Source organism: Mytilus californianus, unplaced genomic scaffold (genome assembly GCF_021869535.1).
Source record: "Mytilus californianus isolate M0D057914Y unplaced genomic scaffold, xbMytCali1.0.p SCAF_2, whole genome shotgun sequence".
Taxonomy (NCBI): Eukaryota; Metazoa; Mollusca; class Bivalvia; order Mytilida; family Mytilidae; genus Mytilus; species Mytilus californianus.
Window position 1 is genome coordinate 108,399,137 of NW_026262668.1, and position 20,814 is coordinate 108,419,950.

General features: G+C 32.8%; 1 protein-coding gene across 1 annotated transcript in view; it reads right to left on the bottom strand.

Annotated features, from left to right (window-relative positions):
- LOC127730710 (sterol regulatory element-binding protein cleavage-activating protein-like) overlaps nucleotides 1–20,814 on the bottom strand; it is a 43,672-nt gene that overhangs the window by 17,134 nt on the left and 5,724 nt on the right. The window contains exons 2-11 of the mRNA XM_052239219.1: nucleotides 19,710–19,870; nucleotides 18,359–18,494; nucleotides 16,017–16,177; nucleotides 15,305–15,442; nucleotides 10,288–10,364; nucleotides 9,931–10,045; nucleotides 8,044–8,225; nucleotides 5,175–5,301; nucleotides 3,444–3,556; nucleotides 2,108–2,202 (exon numbers count right to left, since the gene is read on the bottom strand). Coding sequence (XP_052095179.1) covers nucleotides 2,108–2,202; nucleotides 3,444–3,556; nucleotides 5,175–5,301; nucleotides 8,044–8,225; nucleotides 9,931–10,045; nucleotides 10,288–10,364; nucleotides 15,305–15,442; nucleotides 16,017–16,177; nucleotides 18,359–18,494; nucleotides 19,710–19,822 — 1,257 coding nt within the window. The 5' untranslated portion in view covers nucleotides 19,823–19,870. The remainder of the gene's footprint in view (nucleotides 1–2,107; nucleotides 2,203–3,443; nucleotides 3,557–5,174; nucleotides 5,302–8,043; nucleotides 8,226–9,930; nucleotides 10,046–10,287; nucleotides 10,365–15,304; nucleotides 15,443–16,016; nucleotides 16,178–18,358; nucleotides 18,495–19,709; nucleotides 19,871–20,814) is intronic.

A 20,814-nucleotide genomic window follows, 5' to 3' on the forward strand; every position in this document is an offset into this window, starting at 1 on the left:
GACCAGATAAAAGTTAAAAGATGACATAATTGGACAACCGCAATTGTTAAATCCTTTTGACGTCCGAAAAAAGATAATAATCAACACATGCATTGTAACTTTTAAAGCCAGTTAAATCCTTTTTTTGCTGAAAGAACGTGCGATATCATAAAAATTGATTATCAAAACATAACAAAAACACAAGTAAAGAACATTTAAGTATTCAATATAAATCAAAACACAAAGGTTATTCCTGATTAGTTTTGTTTTCGAATCATTTTATTTAGGCGTTGAGACCCTTTGGTGACCCCACAGTTTAAATGTCTATAACAAATACGTCGTGAATAGTGGGCGTTACAGACGAACGTTCACCTAATCTGACCCAGTCAATGGGATATTTTAGCGCGCCAATCAATGGTCTCGTCTACGCTGTTATGCACATGATTCTATAAACAATTCACCAAAGTATCATGCAAATTGGTTAAAGTGTTTTTGAGTTATTGTCCTACATATTGACGACGGACGGATGGACAGACAACGGTATACCATAATACGTCCCGTAAACGGGCGTATAAAAATGTCAAATATGGTAAAAATCGTCATTAAAGAGCAATAACTCCAAGAACAAGTCCTTTGACGATTTCAACCATTTGACTTTCAAATAGATCTTGTCTTGCTGATAATTTTTCTTAATTAGTTTTTCAAAATAATAGGCAAAAATAAAAGAAATTAGTAAAATTTACCATTTTATGGCAAGAACTATATGAAAATGTCTGACATTTTTGACGTAAATGGACAGCATGTAGATCTCAACATTCTGAACATTTCTATCGCCAGTCAGTTTTCTCTATTCATAGCGATTTTTAACATAATAGACAAAACTTGCATTTTACCTTTAAGTTTATTTTTAGCCATGTTGGTTTGCAGTCGGACACATCTTTTAAACTAAATACCCCAAAAATGGTTGTGGCAAAGTTTGGTTAAATTAAGCTTAGAGAAGAGGATTTTTGTATTAAAATATTAGGTAAAAATACAAAAAATTTGTAAAAATATTCAAAACAATAACTCTAATAAGGAGTCATCTGACAATTTTGATAAAGTTGACTTAGTTGAAGATCTTGTTTTACTGATCCTTTTTGCTGTTTAAAGTTTCTCTCTTTTTTTTTTTAAAGATTTCAAGATAATAGGCAAAAATGAAAATAAATGGTTAAACTTGGCAATAACTCCAATAAGAAGTAGTCTCACTGTTTTGACGTAAATGGACAATAGTTATAGCTCAACATTCTGAACATTTCTGCCCCTGTCAGATTTTCTCTTTTTATAGTGGTTTTCAAGAATTGACAAAAGTTGCATTTTACCCCATTGTTCAATTTAAAGCCATGCAGCCATCTTGGTTGGCAAGCTGGGTCATCAGACATATTTTTTAAACTAGATACCCCAATGGTAATTGTGGCCAAGTTTGGTTAAATTTGGCACAGTAATTTTAGAGAAGATTTTTGTAAAAACTAACAGTTGGCGAGGACGACAACGACGGACTGCAAGTGATGAGAAAGGCTCACTAGGCCCTGATGGCCAGGTGAGCACAAATGAAAAGGAGTGAAGTTGAGAATACAAAATTTAATAAAACTATCAAAGAAGAAAAATGAGTCATATCTGAACTTGCAGATTTAACTAGCAAGCATTTTCCAACTATTCTATGACTATGTCTTGAAGCCTTTTGTTTTGGCACATTTACTGTTATGCATTTAATTCAATTAATTACATAACTTTATAAAAATTGCATGTTTGGTTAAAGCATTGAAAAAATGTCTTTTCTCTCATGTTCATCTCTAAACAGGTAAAACTCGTGTTTTTCCTGATTTTTTTTCAACTGTTATTTTCACGAAATATTCAAAAGTCCAAAGCCCATAATTTCGGCATAAATCAGTGGAGTTGAACCAGACGTAAACTCAATCTTTAACTCATCATAATAGATTCACATACAAAAAATCAGCTCAATTTGTGAAGGCGTTTAGAAAAAATGACGGAATGACGGATAAGAGTAAAACTAAATGGCCCTGACAACTTTGTTGCGAGGCCATAAAAATTTGGAAAATGAGCTATGAACTGTAAGGTAGGTCAACATTACCTGAATCTGTGGAACAAATGTAACAAAACCTCCAACTACAATCATCAGTTCTGTTGCCAAGTTCTTGGTTATGTACCAACCTTCCTTACTAATACCTGGTAAATAAAGTTAAAAGAGAATATGTATTTCTGTAATGTGCAGGACACATTTGAAAAGAAAGCAGTTAATCAAACAAAATACTATGTGTTTACAAGTATAGGAGTAATTGTTTTTAATAATATTACGCTCTGTACTTTATATTATAATTGTGCAAGCATCAATGAACTTCTTGAAAACAGATTGCCTTTTGATTGATTTGAAACTCTAAATATAAGAGTTAAAATAAGAAAATCAAGTGGAATTTTCAAATGGCTGATTTAAAAATTGCTATGTGTAGCAAGACTGGTAGCTACATCCCTTTAACTCAGTCAGTATCACATCAGTTCAAGTATTTGTTAGAAAAATTATCATTAAACCAGTAATCACTGTCTAGACACTGAAATGATTTAAGTATATATGCAAGCCGACACCAAAGGTTCACAATAATGTAATGTAATAAAATCTATGACAATGCAAATCAGTGTCCTAAAGGTTGATGCAGAAGAATGTCCTATTACAATCAGATTTGAATCACAAAGGTTTAGAAATTTGGTTGCCTAGCTGTACTGCAATAAGAACCATGCTGAGGCAGTGTCTGTTTGGCTTTAAAGTTTGGATAAATATGCAGTCACATCCAGCAGTCGGGATAGGGATGTTAAAGCACTCTCTGTATTTTAAAGAACCCATGCAACAAATGTTGAAATGATTAATAGATGGCCTATTGCAATACAAATTTCTGCTACTATTCTACATACCCATCGTTTCAGCGGCAGTCCAAATTTTCCAACGTTCATGCCCATTGACAAACTTTGCAGAACCTAATTAATCAATGCAGTTTAATTTTTTTCCCCTCCTTATTATGTATGAAATATTTCCCACTGAACAGTAAGCAAAACAATCAACAAATTGGATATCTTTAATTGATATCACTACTCAACTGTTGGCAGTCTTGGTAGTGCCCAACAGGACTGTCTTGTTCTAAGTATGTCATTTAACCACTTCCCTAAACATAGGTAACCTTTTTTATAGTTTTTGCTAATCTTTTCATACTTATTCTGGTTTTAATGTTTTAAACAGTATTTTCTTGAGAGAAAAGTACTTTTTCTTTTATTTTACTGCATTTATAAAGTAAATTTTATAGCATTTGTTTCATCTTTGGCTTTATTGTGTAATTTAGTCTTACCTATACCTATACAACATCTGTTGAGAGAATATACAATATTTAATGTATAAATACACATTTAGATTCAATATTGACCTTGAGCTATCCTGTATTTGACCTCCAAATCTACAGGGGTTGATACAACAGACTTTGTAATCACTAGTATGTTCTCAACACCAATAAGTACCACAAGGTATGGAAATATCTCCCTGAAAGAAAAAAATAAATACATGTTTTCATGTAAACTGACTCCAAATTTCTAAGAATAACATTACATATGCAAGATTAATTCATATGAAAAGTTGACGCTTTATTTTCAGTGCTTAAATTTTAAAAACTTATATAATCTAAATTGAACAAGGAATAACTGTAAGAGAAAGGAGTTTTCAAAGTTGAGGTAAATTCATTTTATTATACAACTTCTTATGATTAAAACATCCATTAAATTTCCATCAACTAGCAAGACATATTTTTCTAGACCTCCTCTAATACCTACCCTCCATTTAGAGTAGGTGTCAATCCAAACATAGTACAGATACTGACAGACATGAGAAGAGAGGCTACAACAGTAAATACTGCACTAAATACCTACCCTCCATTTAGAGCAGGTGTCAATCCAAACATAGTGCAGATACTGACAGACATAAGAAGAGAGGCTACCACAGTAAATACTGCACTAAATACCTACCCTCCATTTAGAGAAGGTGTCAATCCAAACAGTGCAGATACTGACAGACATAAGAAGAGAGGCTACCACAGTAAATACTGCACTAAATACCTACCCTCCATTTAGAGCAGGTGTCAATCCAAACATAGTGCAGATACTGACAGACATAAGAAGAGAGGCTACCACAGTAAATACTGCACTAAATACCTACCCTCCACTTAGAGTAAGTGTCAATCCAAACATAGTACAGATACTGACAGACATAAGAGAGGCTACAACAGTAAATACTGCACTAAATACCTACCCTCCATTTAGAGTAGGTGTCAATCCAAACATAGTACAGATACTGACAGACATGAGAAGAGAGGCTACAACAGTAAATACTGCACTAAATATCTACCCTCCATTTAGAGTAGGTGTCAATCAAAACATAGTACAGATACTGACAGACATGAGAAGAGAGGCTACAACAGTAAATACTGCACTAAATACCTACCCTCCATTTAGAGTAGGTGTCAATCCAAACATAGTACAGATACTGACAGACATGAGAAGAGAGGCTACAACAGTAAATACAGCACGAAATACCTACCCTCCATTTAGAGTAGGTGTCAATCCAAACATAGTACAGATACTGACAGACATAAGAGAGGCTACAACAGTAAGTACTGCACTAAATACCTACCCTCCATTTAAAGTAGGTGTCAATCCAAACATAGTACAGATACTGACAGACATGAGAAGAGAGGCTACAACAGTAAATACTGCACTAAATACCTACCCTCCATTTAGAGCAGGTGTCAATCCAAACATAGTGCAGATACTGACAGACATAAGAAGAGAGGCTACCACAGTAAATACTGCACTAAATACCTACCCTCCATTTAGAGAAGGTGTCAATCCAAACAGTGCAGATACTGACAGACATGAGAAGAGAGGCTACCACAGTAAATACTGCACTAAATACCTACCCTCCACTTAGAGTAAGTGTCAATCCAAACATAGTACAGATACTGACAAACATAAGAGAGGCTACAACAGTAAGTACTGCACTAAATACCTACCCTCCATTTAAAGTAGGTGTCAATCCAAACATAGTACAGATACTGACAGACATAAGAAGAGAGGCTACAACAGTAAATACTGCACTAAATACCTACCCTCCATTTAAAGTAGGTGTCAATCCAAACATAGTACAGATACTGACAGACATGAGAAGAGAGGCTACAACAGTAAATACTGCACTAAAAGCTAATCCTCCTTTTGACTTCACCATATCTATTTTACCTATAACACAAAAAAGTAACAATTATTTATTCAATTATTTTACTGACCTTGTTTACTTCTTTTTCAAAAAAATATAGTCAAAAATTATTTTATGTTAACTCGTAATTCAGACCACATGATTTTTTATTTTTATATTTTAGCATTGTTGACAATTGTGTCAAGTATTTTATATGAGGGGCTTACAAAGACTTCTGCTCATACAAGAAGCCTTGGACTTTCATAATACCAATGCGATATTAAAAATTTGTAAGTGTTCCGCGGAACCCAGTGGCTAGCCTACTTTTGCTGTTGTCTATGTTTTCGGTGTGATAGGGGAATGCTCATAATAGATTTACAGTTAATGAAATAAAACGTTTGAAATGTATGAAAAAAGTTATGCTTGTAAAAAATGAATACAGTATGCAATCAAATCTATACACTTATAAAAGAGTTGAAACATAAATTTATTGAATGAAGAAATGATAAAGAAGATAATTTTTACATTGCTTGATATTTTTATCCCTTAATTCGTCAATAAAAATGCATGTAAATAGAAGATGCAATTATAAAATTTTGTTCAAAATACTTGATGCAACTAAAAAAGTAGAATATATGTGCAAATAAGAAAATTGTGTGTTATAGGAAATATGGGAAGCATTTTTTTCCTCATAAACAACATTTTCAATGATTATAGAGTCAATTAAAATAAAATGATTATCGGCCAGGTGACATAAATATAACCAAAGAGTTAATGTAAATGTATGTAAGGTTAAAAGTGAAATACAGAAAAACTAAAAAAAAAAATCCTAAACTTTCCTTATATTGATCATTAACAAGCTTCTATGCAAGTTTGGTTAAAATCCAGTATGGTAGAAGAAAGTTATTAAAATTTTAAAAACTTTCACCACAGAGTGAATGGTATGTTAACTTGAAGAAAAACTAAGTCCATTTATAAGTAAAATACTGAAAAACAGAAATAATTATTTTACAAAATGTTCTTCTGGATACTATCTTCAGATCATAAACAAGCTTCTGTCCAAGTTTGGTACAAATCCAGGATAGTTTAAGAAAGTTATTAAAATTTTAAAAACTTTAACCACAGAGTGAATGTTATAGTAACTGGTAGAAAAAATAAGTCCATTTATAAGTAATATATGGAAAACTGGATTTGTTTTTTACAAAATCTACTTCTGAATACTATCTTATGATCATAAACAAGCTTCTGTCCAAGTTTGTTAAAAATTCAGGATAGATAAGAAAGTTATTAAAAATTAAAAAACCTTAACCATAGAGTGAATATTTGTGGACGCCGCCGCTTCCGCCGCCGACGGAATGTAGGATTGCTATGTCTAGCTTTGGTGACAGGCTCAATAAAAATGGGGAAAACATTATTAAAAGTTTTCCTCTAGATACTATCTTTTGATTGTAAGAAGCTTCTGTCCAAGTTTGGTAAAAATCCAGGATGGTTTATGAATCTAATAAATGTTTTAAAAACTTTAACTGAAGACTGTATGTAATGTTAACTGTAAGAAAATCTAAAATTGAGAATGGAAATGGGGAATATGTCAAAGAGACAACAACCCAACCAAAGAGCAGACAACAGTCCATTTATAAGTAATATACGGAAAACAGGAAATAAATTTTACAAAATTTCCTTCTAGATACTAGCTTTTGATTATAAACTTTAACCACAGAGTGAATGTAATGTTAACTGGCAGAAAAACTAAGTCCATTTATAAGTAAAATATGGATAAACAGGATTTTTTTTTTTACAAAATTTACTTCTGGATACTATCTTATGATCATAAACAAGCTTCTGTCCAAGTTTGGTAGAAATCCAGGATAGTTTAAGAAAGTTATCAAAATTTTTAAAACTTTAACCACAGAGTGAATGTAATGTTAACTGGCAGAAAAACTAAGTCTATTTATAAGTAAAATATGGATAAACAGGATTTTTTTTTTTACAAAATTTACTTCTGGATACTATCTTATGATCATAAACAAGCTTCTGTCCAAGTTTGGTAGAAATTCAGGATATTTTAAGAAAGTTATTAAAATTTCAAAAACTTTAACCACAGAGTGAATATTTGTGGATGCCGCTGCTGACGAAATGTAGGATCGCTATGTCTCGCTTTTGCGACAAAAGTCGCAGGCTTGACAAAAAGTGTAAAGTAATACAAATAATATAAGTGCTCTTATGATATATTTTGTCATTTGAATGAAAATCGTCTAATAAAATAGCTAGCTATCATGCACATAACAATAGAAAAGTTTGACCTCAATATGAACATTTCTATTATATATGCCAAGAAATGTAAAGCTGACAATGATCAATCAATCTATCATGATGACTTTCTTCTTAGAACGCATAACAATATATAAACATCTTTAAAAAAGTGTTCAGAACAAATCAATTATAAAAAGTCAGGGGCTACGACAAAAGCCCTATATAATCATTTGATTTATCATTGGTTTTACAGTTTATTACATTGTATGAATGTATGAAACTATATTCAGATTTCAGTGGAGAAAACATTAAGCATCAACCACTTAATCTGTGTTTTTGAATAGCAGGAAGTGTCATCTATTTGTTTCATACAGATATTTAAAGCTTCTTGTATATTATGAGCATTAGGTGAAAGCCTATATGACTTTTATGTCTACATAGATGAAGCGCTGTTTCAATAGTTATTATGACAAACTTAATACCCTTACTTATTCATACATTTATAGTGATATATATGAAACAAATTGATAACTTACTGACAGAAAAATACAAATACAAGAACAATACAATATAAGTGACCACTAGATATGTATACTCCGACATGAACTTAATTTCTTGGTAGTGCACATGTACAATGTTGACTGGTTCTGTCAAATTTACATTGTTTACAGTCTCAGGGTACCAGTCTATCAATTTCTTCTTTAAAGCATCTAAAAATCTGTAAAGCAAGTAATCCATAAGAGTTAAGATATCTTAATACATGAACATATCTAACTAGACGTGTCTGACACAATAACATGCATAGATCACAGTCTAATCGTCAAGGGCTATTATTCCATTACAAGTATATCAAAACAATATGCTAGCTTTATCTGTAACACTTATTGTACTGGATCATACAAAATAGAAGTTCAATACCTTACACATGATAATAAACACAGTGTGTACAAAATTGCATAACTTGTTTATGCTCATGGCAATTTAGAGCTTAATCAATGTTACAGCATCTTGTCTATTGTTGAATAGTGTATGATGACCCCAACAAGTCTTCTATATTGTTTTTCTTAGCATTGTTAGATCGCTTTCTAATTGATGTATACCCAACAACCCCTTTGATTTATAAGTATAAAATTAATCAAACTTCTGAATTCTTTTAAAGTGTATAACAGGAGAAACAATTTGTAGCTTATCATTATACAATTACCATGATTACAAAATATCAAATTAGCACAAAAGTTAAAAGTTGATGCAATTTCTGCAGTCTAATGGCTGTAATTGAGTCAACAATTGACAAACATGAATTAACAGATAACCCAATAAGATATTATCCATTATATTTTTGTTTGTAATTCCCGTCATCTTTTTCATATATTATATCATTCATTCACACATTGACTAGAATTATATACAGTTTTAGTCAGAACAGATGTAAACTGTATACTTTATCTTGATGGACAACCATTTTCTTAGTTAGGGTCATTATATCATTATTTACCTTGAATTTTTCATAGATATGAACTAGCTAGGCATGGGGAGAGCAGAGAGAATTAAATTCCATGTTATCCAAGGTATATTTTTGATTTCGTGTTCAAAAAGTTTACAAAAACAGATACACATGATGAAATACCATTAAAGAAAAATTACAAAAAATATAATTGTCATGTAAAGGATAATAACGCTTTACAAATTTTGTGTGATCAATGCACTCTCCTGGATTTACCTTCATTAGGAACACCCAACCATTTGAAATCCAGGGATGTATAAAAAGTAGAAAACTTAAGAGCTATATGACCAAAAGGGACCTAAAATAATATGAATAATTTTCATTATCTTAATTCTGATTTGAAATAAATGTATTTATTAAAGTTGAGCATACACGTTTCTATTTATGTAAACCAACACATGTGAGTGTGTGTCTTTATAGAGGTCATCTATAGGTGTTTATATCAAATAGTCAATCGATTAGTCAATATTTGTTGCAATGCGTAAATATATTGAGTATGATATTTAATATGTAAATAGCACAGGATTTTTTAAGCGTGAATAGTTTTTAGTTAAAGTCAGTTAAGGAATATTGTCATTCGAATCTCGTATAAAGTGCAGTTTAGTTTAGATGAAGGGGTACCCCCTCCCCCAAAAATGAATGTTTATTTATACTATGACATTGGTTCAAATTTTAGACTTACATATATATATTATATGATTTCGCACTTTGATTTTCTATTTTGTAGGCTGTCGTGTACCACATAGAGGTATTGACGTTTCCGCATTGGGACTCATATTATTTCATTTTTGTAATAAAATAATCAAGTAAGCTGCACATGTTGGCGAGCTATTCCTATGAAATAAGTGTTTGTTTTTATTTTATAAATACTTTATGTTCGTTTGAGGTAATGAATTAGAATATAACCAGTGTTACATACTTATGATCATATTTCTTCAGGACTAAGGTGACAGCATAAGATATTGTCCTTTGTTTGTTCCTGATAAAATATCTGGAGATTCCTGTGTTTGTCCATGGTAATCCAAATAGTATGTCTGAAACAGAAAGAAACATTACCATAAATATAAAACTCAGATTAGTCCACCATCACAAGGATTTTTTTATTTCCCCCTAGAAACAACACTTGTCTACTCTATATGGTATTCATGATGTGGGCAGGGTGCTTTCTAGGAATTTTAAGATTTGTGGACATGTAGCACTGATTGAATGATAAAAGTCAATAAACTTGGTTTCTACTGATCTTTATTATCACATGAACTAAATTGATATTGTTTACCTTTAGGATAAGGGGGAGTCTCTAGAGCTTGTCCGTGCCTCTTAAATATAGTCCTCAAAACTTCATCATCTCTGAATCTGAAATTTAAAAAAATTTAAGACAAAAATAATCAAAACAAAAACCTCTTTATACATTGAAGGTTGTGACAAAGTAAAAGATATTTGTTAAAATTTGACATCATCAATGACTCACACAAAGAAAAAATGGAGTAAATAATTAGAACTCTCATAAATTCAAATGGCAATATTTGCATATATTTGCATATATTATACTAAGTACTTGTTGCTGGGTTTTTGTTTGGCTCAAGATAAACTAGTAAGCCATTAAAAAGGTCAAATTTCACTGGGTTCCAAATTTCAGTTGGTAAAACTCATACACAGCAAAAGCTGCCTAATTGATTAAAATTTCAGGGCTTATGCTCAAAATAAAGTTAATACTGTAAATTCAGAAGTTATTGCAAGCATTTATCATTGTGATTTTGACATGACCAATCAAAATTCGAGATAAATTATTGCAATTTCAGGAAAATTTACATACAGATGTATGTATCAGATATCAGAATACAACTTCCTATAATAGCGATTCTTACCCAGTTGCATTATTCTCAGTAATAACAAGAATGCACACGCTGAAATGTCTCGCCTGTTTTACTTATCATTGAATTCATGCTGAAAGTCTGTATTATGATGGTTTTACTACAAGCATCACATAAACTTAACATTATCAATGTTCTGTGAAAATTAGGTCAAGAACAGATGAACCATGCCAGATAGACATGAACACTTCACAAGCATTCCATACACCAAATATAGTTGACCTTTTGCTTATAGTATCTGATAAACTGACAAAATAGCGTAAAACTTATCATTGACCAATGAACAATGAAAATGAGGTCAAGGTCGGATGAAACCTGCCAGATGGACATGTACATCTTATAATCATTCCATACACCAAATATAGTGGCCCTATTGATTATAGTATCTGAGAAATAGACCAGACCTAAAAAAACTAAACATTGTCTACTGAACCATGAAATTGAGGTCAAAGTCATTTATTTTGGCATTGCACAAGTCATGTCTTCTTTGACTGTCCATGGCGTTAAAACACTAAATCCCTGCCTGGGATGTGTTTTAATTGATTTTAGTCTCTAATGCATGATTTTTTATTATTAATTGTTTATGGCTTTTAACAAGCTTTCAGTAACTGCGAGTACTCTCAAATAGTACTTTCGTGTTAATTTGACCTGTTGACACAATTTGTAATGCATTTCTGTTATTCAATGTTTACTTATTTTTTGTTATATCTTGTCTTACTATTTTTAATATGTACCACCTTAAGTATTTAGTATGAAGAAAAAAATTTCACTTCTGTACTTGTACTATGAATAACAAATTTATTTTGAAAAAAATGTTTCTGTACTCCTTACAACAAAATTATTATATTTATATTTACCTGTGAACGTTACTTTATTTAACGCCATTTTGTCCTAGGTTAAAGTTGTCTTTTTGACATTGAAACATCTTTTTTTTATTTACATTGTGCCATAGATCAAACTTATTCGTTCAGTGTATATTTACTTGTTTTTGTGTATTGTCTTTTTGATCGAATTAAGCCATTTCAATTGATATTTTATTGTGTGTCTTTTAATGTTGTAATGTTATACCACTGTTTCAGGTTAGGGTGAAGGTTGGCGCCTGTTAAAATGTTTAAACCCGCTGCATTTTTATGCACCTGTCCTCAGTCAGGAGCCTGTTGTTCAGTGGTTGTCGTTTGTTGGTGTGGTTCATTAGTGTTTCTAATTTCTTGTTTTTTATATAGATTAGACCGTTGGTTTCCTGTTTGAATTGTTTTACACTAGCCTTTTAGGGCCCTTTATAGCTTGCTGTTCAGTGTGAGCCAAGGCTCCGTGTTGAAGGCCGTACTTTGACCTAAAATTGTTTACTTTTTACACATTTTGACTTGGATGGATAGTTGTCTCATTGGCACTCATACCACCTCTCCTTATTTATATATGACAAATGGAAACTTCGTAACATAAGTTATCTATATACAAGGTATGAAGCATTCATGTCTTCTACCTTCTGAAATATAAAGCTTTATACAAATAGTTTATGCTATCGCCGCAGCTTGATTGTAAACCCTGTGTCTCGCATTCTGCGACTTTCGACAGGCGAGACAAAAACCTAGTAATAATTTCTGAATTTACAGTAATCAGTTGATAACCCTTGATTTTACTGATTTTTTTTCTGTTTAGGTGATAACATTTGAACATTCATAGTTACCATTAAGAAAATTAACCAACTTAAATTTATTGTGTAATAAAAAGTAATAATGAAATAATGTCATGTTTCATATTATGTCATGTTGGGCCTATCATAGCTGACTGTGCAGTATGGGTTTTGCTGACTGTTGAAGGCCATGGTGACCTAAAGTTGCTTACATCTTAGTCATTTAGACATTGGTGGATACTTGTCTCACTGGCAATCATACCACATCTCCTTATCATAATTTATGACATAATGTTAAAACTTTGCTTCAGATGAACAGACAATATATAAACTAGAGGCTCTCAAGAGCCTGTGTCGCTCACCTGACTCTACTTTGGTTTTAGAAATCATGTAAAGATAGATAAAAATCATAACAGATACCCAAATAATGATTGAGGCCAAATTTGGATTAATAATGGTCCCGTTATTTAATAAAATATCCTGGTGGCCATCTTGAACAGTAAATCGGCAACAAAGTAGCCACACTTGGTCAGCACTTCATAAGGAACATTCAAGCCATGTTTGGTTTCATTCCATTCAGTGGTACTCTAAAAGAAGACATTTGTATGTATTTCCCATAGGGTCCTATGTTAAACTAAGCCCCCACCCCACCCCACCCCCCCCCTAGCGGCCATCTTGGACGATGGATCGACTGCAAAGTAACAACACTTGGTCAGCACCTCATAAGGAACATTCATGCCATGTTTGGTTCCATTCCATTCACTGGTTCTCTAAAAGAAGACAATTGTATGTATTTCCCATAGGGTCCTATGTTAAACTAAGTCCCTCGCTGTCGGCCATCTTGGATGATGGACTGACTGCAAAGTAACAACACTTGGTCAGCACCTCATTAGGAACATTCATGCCATGTTTGGTTTCATTCCATTCAGTGGTTCTCTAAAAGAAGACATTTGTATGTATTTCCCATAGGGTCCTATGTTAAACTAAGTCCCCCGCTGGCAGCCATCTTGGATGATGGATCGGCTGCAAAGAAACAACACTTGGTCAACACCTCATAAGGAACATTCATGCCATGTTTGGTTCCATTCCATTCAGAGGTTCTCTAAAAGAAGACATTTTGTATGTATTTCCCGTAGGGTCCTATGTTAAACTAAGTCACCCACTGGCAGCCATCTTGGATGATGGATCGGCTGCAAAGTAACAACACTTGGTCAGCACCTTATAAGGAACATTCATGCCATGTTTGGTTTCATTCCATTCACTGGTTCTCTAAGAGAAGACATTTGTATGTATTTCCCATAGGGTCCAATGTTAAACTAAGTCCCCAGCTGTCGGCCATCCTGGATGATGGACCGACTGCAAAGTTACAACACTTGGTCAGCACCTTATAAGGAACATTCATGCCATGTTTTGTTTCATTCCATTCAGTGGTTCTCTAAAAGAAGACATTTGAATGTATTTCCTATAGGGTCCTATGTTAAACTAAGTCCCCCGCTGGCGGCCATCTTGGATGATGGACCGACTGCAAAGTAACAACACTTGGTCAACATCTCATAAGGAACATTCATGCAATGTTTGGTTCCATTCCATTTATTCGTTCTCTAAAAGAAGTCATTTTTATGTATTTCCCATACGGTCCTATGTTTAACTAAGTCCCCCGCTGGAGGCCATCTTGGATGATGGATCGGCTACAAAGTAACAACACTTGGTCAGCATCTCATAAGGAACATTCATGCCATGTTTGGTTTCATTCCATTCAGTGGTTCTCTTAAAGAAGACATTTGTATGTATTTCCCATAGGGTCCTATGTTAAACTGAGTCCCCTGCTGGCGGCCATCTTGGATGAATGATCGGCTACAAAGTAACAACACTTGGTCAGAACCTCATAAGGAACATTCATGCCATGTTTGGTTTCATTCCATTCAGTGGTTCTCTAAAAGAAGACATTTGTATGTATTTCCCATAGGGTCCTATGTTAAACTAAGTCCCCCGCTGGCGGCCATCTTGGATGATGGACCGACTGCAAAGTAACAACACTTGGTCAGCATCTCATAAGGAACATTCATGCAATGTTTGGTTCCATTCCATTCAGTGGTTCTCTAAAAGAAGACATTTTTATGTATTTCCCATAAGGTCCTATGTTAAACTAAGTCCCCCACTGGCGGCCATCTTGGATGATGGATCGGCTACAAAGTAACAACACTTGGTCAGCACCTCATAAGGAACATTCATGCCATGTTTGGTTCCATTCCATTCAGTGGTTCTCTAAAAGAAGACATTTGTATGTATTTCCCATAGGGTCCTATGTTAAACTAAGTTCCCCGATGGCGGCCATCTTGGATGATGGATCTGCTACAAAGTAACAACATATGGTCAGCACCTCATAAGGAACATGCATGCCATTTTTGGTTTCATTCCATACAGTGGTTCTCTAAAAGAAGTCATTTGTATGCATTTCCCATAGGGTCCTATGTTAAACTAAGTCCCCCGCTGGCGGCCATCTTGGATGATGGATCGGCTACAAAGTAACAACACTTGGTCAGCACCTCATAAGGAACATACATGCCATGTTTGGTTTCATTCCATTCAGTGGTTCTCTAGAAGAAGTTCAAAATGTAAAAAGTTAACGCCGACGACGGACGACGCCGGACGCCAAGTGATGAGAAAAGCTCACTTGGCCCTTCGGGCCAGGTGAGCTAAAAAGTCAGCTATATGCCTTCCTAACAATAAAATTTTACATGAAGTAGTTAATATTCAATGAAAAATGTTTTGATCTTATATTAACTTACTTCTGAGGATTGCTCTGCCATAGATTAGCTGGTGATAAAACCATACAGGAATATTCTGGCAGCAGGTCCTTGATGTACCTAGCAGATGTAGCCTCTGATACACGGAAACAAATATCTGATACGGAATAATCTTCTCCACTACAAAAAAAATATAAGAGTTATCTTCAATTCTTAGGTGCAATATGAATTGTTAGTTTTGTTTCCAAACAAGTTCTATCATACAGAAAATAAAACCTTTATTCTGCAATGGCTTAAATTTTACAAAAGATGACAGTGAATTGGTATTGTCTCTCTAGTGACAAACATAACTGGTACATGTATATCAGGAGGAGAACATGTTAATGTAATTTGTATAAAAACCCTGCTTACTTCGTACTAGACCAACATGTTGAGCTTGATTTTTAACATGGTAGTTCAAAAAGGTAACAGTGTGCAGGAAAACATGTCGTTCTAACCAAACACATTATTCTGACCACAAATCAACCAGTCTTTCCTCTTACTATCAAATGCTGCATACTTAGTGGAGAAGCAGCAAATACCAAGGTTCAAGTCTTTGATTTCACCCCATATGGGAAATCCACAACCTCCTGCACCCAAGAGGAGCATGCTATCAAGAGACCACAGAGGTGGTTTCTTTCACAAAAGATGAACTGAGTAAACTTCAAATTAATAAAAACTACACCAAAAATACTGATTATAAAATAAATCTTACCCCTCATTATGTTGGAAATGATTGATTTTATCTATCAGCTGGAACACTTTACTTAAAGGTGATCTGTAAGCATCGCTAGGTGTCATTACATCTGGTTTCCATGGTGAAACTGCCACCTTGACTACAATCTGCTGAATATATCCTAGGGGTTTACCTTTAAACTGAATAAATAAAAAATGATTTCAAAATTTTTATTTCACCGCTAATTGCAGTTATAGTTACTTACTTAATTTTGTGAAAGAATTCGATGTTTGCACTACAATTGTTTGATAGTAAAAGATAATATTGCTGATATCATAAAGTTCAAATTGTTTGCTGTTTTAAAAAATATTCTATGACCTTATGCATTAGTTCACAAAATTATGTTTTCACTATGCAGATTTTATGTAAGAATTTACTCAGTGTTCTCCCTGGGCCTTTTAAAATCACATTTATGTGATGCTATCTAACTTTTTTTTTCTTATAGATAGTGTTATTGATGTGATGCTATAATTTTAAGAAACAAGATGGTATTTCAAATTTCCATGTTTACCAGGATGCTATATGAAATATTTGGAGAGAACACTGTTTACTACATTTATTTCCCTTTGAAACACAAACATTCTGTAGCGTTAATTTGCCACTTTAAGATCGAAAAAAAACGTGCCAACACAAATATATCGGTTTAATCAATTATTGCAAAAAATTTGACTGATGTTTATTGGGTGCTAGTAGAAGATCAATCAAAGTGCTTGTAAGAACTGAAGGGTAAAGATTGCTTTAATTTTTCAGTGGGAAGTAACTGCATTGTAAAAAAACATTGGTTGTAGTTGATTCAACTACAATTATATATGGACAAAGGAAGATAACTCCAATTTTACAGATTACTTTAACAATGACATCATTGATATTTTTAGAATAGATATTAGATTATTGCACCTTGCACAAGTTATGTGTAATTTTCTTGACAAGTATAACATCATTTTATAACTTGAATATCTGAGCATCGATTTCATTGATAAATTTCTGGAAATGTTCATTGATAGGATGTTTAGAATGTTATGATCAATGCACTATATTTTGTGTATTTCAAAAGTAGTGATAAACCTTGGAAGATTTAGAAATCAAGTCAGTACCATAGGGTTTTGATTGCATTTCATGCAATCTTTACCCAAAAACACAGTGCATATAAATATATATGTTTAATTGATAATTGCAAAAAGTTGGACTAATGATTGTGTGGTCATTTTTCCTAGAAGAGGTTTTCAAAAATCTTCCATATTCTCCATACAGTATTTATCCATAATACATGTCAAAGAAGTGGACTAGTCGTTGCTATTAGTATTGAATTCCATTTGATTAAGTTATTATTGTTTAACCAAATTCTGCATACATGATTTATGTCATAAAAACGGGTGCAGTACATTTTATCCAAAAAATTTAAAACTACTAGGGAACATTTATACATAATATCCCATTTTAGCGCCAGTTTAATCTGTTCACCTTTATTTTTGATAGCCTATTTTACTGAAAACTTACCTTGTTCAATAACACCACATACATATATATACATGTTTATATGTCTCTGATAATACTTACCATATGAAAACAGAGAACAGTAATTTATGATGGCTTAATGCTTAAGTTGCTTGCATTTACAATTTGGTTAAACATGGAAATACGTTGTTGAAACAAACAGGAAATAAAAGTGCAATATGTGATGGTTTTTGTGGGTACTATCATCAAATTAAAAACAACAACATAATTATACTGTAACAAGGAGCATTGATGAATCTGCACCTCAATCTAGTACAAGGGATATATCAAGAGTCCATTCCATATGTTTTCTGGGATATAAATTTCAGGCTAGAACAGACTTCAATTATCTTTTTATACATTTAGTGCTGTATTTTATGGATATGGTATTTTTTATGTTGTGCTGTCTTGATACTTTTTAAATTGATCATTCTACTATGAATTAATATTTGTCGCTAAAATGAGCATTGATAATTTCACTTTTCTCTAAAATGGGTTAACAATTTAGCACTAAAAGGGGTTACACTTTTGGCCTAAAATGTCTGATTTTTTCGCTAAAATGTCCTCAGCCACATAAAAATGTAGTCATCTGTAAAGACGGAAAATAAATCATTTTTCAAATAAATTATCATCAGACAGGTTAAAAGCAACAACAGCATCCAATTGGCCACTTTATGTTTTGAGTTCCTGGTCAAAATCTATAAAAAAAATTACATTTTTGCTTTCTTATTAATCAATCAGTGCCTCATGGTGATTGTTCTTATACAATTTGGGATTCATGGAAGACAAGTATATACAAATTAAAATTGCAGTAGTAAATAATTTACCCAGTGAGGCTGCATTTTCCCTTCTTCCTCTCCATTACTTCCCTTTGTTGTGTGATGAGGTTGTGTGTCAGGAGAAACAGGTGTGGTATAATATTTAGGCACTGTCCCAGGTAATGGAACATATATCAAAGGAAAGCTGCAATACAATAATAAACAACTAAATTATGAATATATTACACCCATTAAAATCCTATTTATAAGTGAAAGTTGAAATACACAAATAAACAACTAATTACACCCATTACAAACCTATTTATAGATCAAAATATGTGAATACATCAGATTGGCCAAGAAATGAAACTGATAATATGGGTGAAAACCCTTATTTATGTTTGGGAATCTGAGACACTTGATCTGAGATTTTTTTTAATGTGTCTCTTGTTTGTCTTAATGTTTGTTTTGTTTCTGTACTTTGCAGTGATAATACCCTGCAGCTGTGTTATTGAATGTCCATATGTAGCTAAATCAACATCTAACAAACAATATCGCTCAAACAGGGGCTTGGGGCTGTCTTAAACTTGCTGTCACTTTGAAATGATGAATGGCAATAAAAATGTGTGTAGGGCAAGTAGGATTTTGTGTCATGAATAAATACCCAACTTAAAAGATACAGTAATCAACACTGAAAGTAGATTGATTTATTTGATTCATATCTGTTTGCCATTTGTGATGAACAAGATTTATTAAATGTGGTTGTTCTTGAAACATAAACTGTGCAAAACTAAGATAAGGTAATAATGAAACAGTAAACATCATCAAAACTACGTCTTGAAAAAATAAGAACAGTAATTTGTAATCTCTGTTACTGTAACTGTAAACATGCCTTTTTATTTGTAATCATTTATTGTATTTGTTTAACTAGACATTTCTGTTAAAAGAAAATGGTTAAAATATGTTTTTCTATATTACAAAAATATACATTTTTTATGGTCAAAACAGCTAGTTTGAGATGTACAATGTAACAAAATCCCTAGCAATATTTTGATTGATTTTATTAATTTTTCCGAACAATTTCATGGATTTAACAAACTTACTAAAACTGATAGTGATTTTTACAAATTCATTTGAACATATATACACTTGTTCAATGAGACTTTCAGAGCTACTTGTATGCATTATTAACATAGCGATATTGTATAACAGTTCGGGAAACAAGAATTCCACAGTTGTTGATTAATTCAACAACTTTAGTAAATTGACAAACAATACTGAGAGTACATCTTTTATTGTGTTGCAGAAGGGAAAAGTTTTTAACAAAGAACTATTATAATAAAGACAGGAACAAAATAAATGTACAGAGTATTGTCTAAATTTTCCAACCACAGTCATAGAGATGGACCAGAATACTTACAATGTAACCAACATGAGACATACAAGGGCTGTGAGGATCGCCACAGGATGTGAGGCACAGAATAATCCATGTGTATAATAAATCTGTGCAACTCGATCCTGTAAAACTTTCATCTTCACTTAACTGATCATTATGTTGTGTGTCCGGTATATGTTACACTCCTACAAAATATATAAATATATAAAACATATGCATATTTTTATAATTTGTTTTGAGATAAAGAATATATTTTGTACACATGCACATGTAAGTACAACTTAACACTGTAAAGAGAGAATTATTACTCACTTACTAATGAGAATACGGCCTAAATATAACTGTTAAAAGTCCTACAACTCTGGAATGACAAACCAGAAAATTTTCAAAATCAACACTTTACAGTGACTTTAAATTCACCATGTCCCAAAAACTGTGTAGTAATGTTATCCAAGCATGCTACAGCTAGTTCATTGCATTCATAAAATACCTTTTATTTATCAGATGGTCAATTGCAAAGTCCCATAACTCTTGAATGAAATATTGGATTTTTTTTTTCTATCAAACAAATGTTTCTTTCACAAATTCTAACAGGTATACTGGAGTAAGTGCGCAATATGTGCAAAATTGTCTAAATTCAAACGGTTCAAGACATGTAAATCTTGAACAATGAAGCAAAAAATTTTCAAAATAACAAGCATTCTGTGAGTTTTGCATGGCAATACATAGTCCCCTAGACCCCTACCAGTTAAAAATTCATTGTATTGGAACAACATTCTAACTTGATCTATAACTTGTCATGGTGTAAACTATATAACAAATATCAAGTCAATATCTTCAAGCATGAAGAAAAAAAGTGTTGAAAACTGATTATTTAAGTGAATTTTCTAAGTCCAAGGACCATAACTCTGCACAAAATCATCAGACCAGAACAAAATTTGAAGTTGATCTGTAACTTGTCTTGGTTAAAATATATACCAATTTTCAAATCAATATCTTCAAGCATGACGAAAAAAAAGTTTTGAAAACTGATTATTTAAGTGAATTTTCTAAGTCTATGGACCATAACTCTGCACAAAATCATCAGACCGGAACAAAATTTGAACTTGATTTGTAACTTGTCATGAAA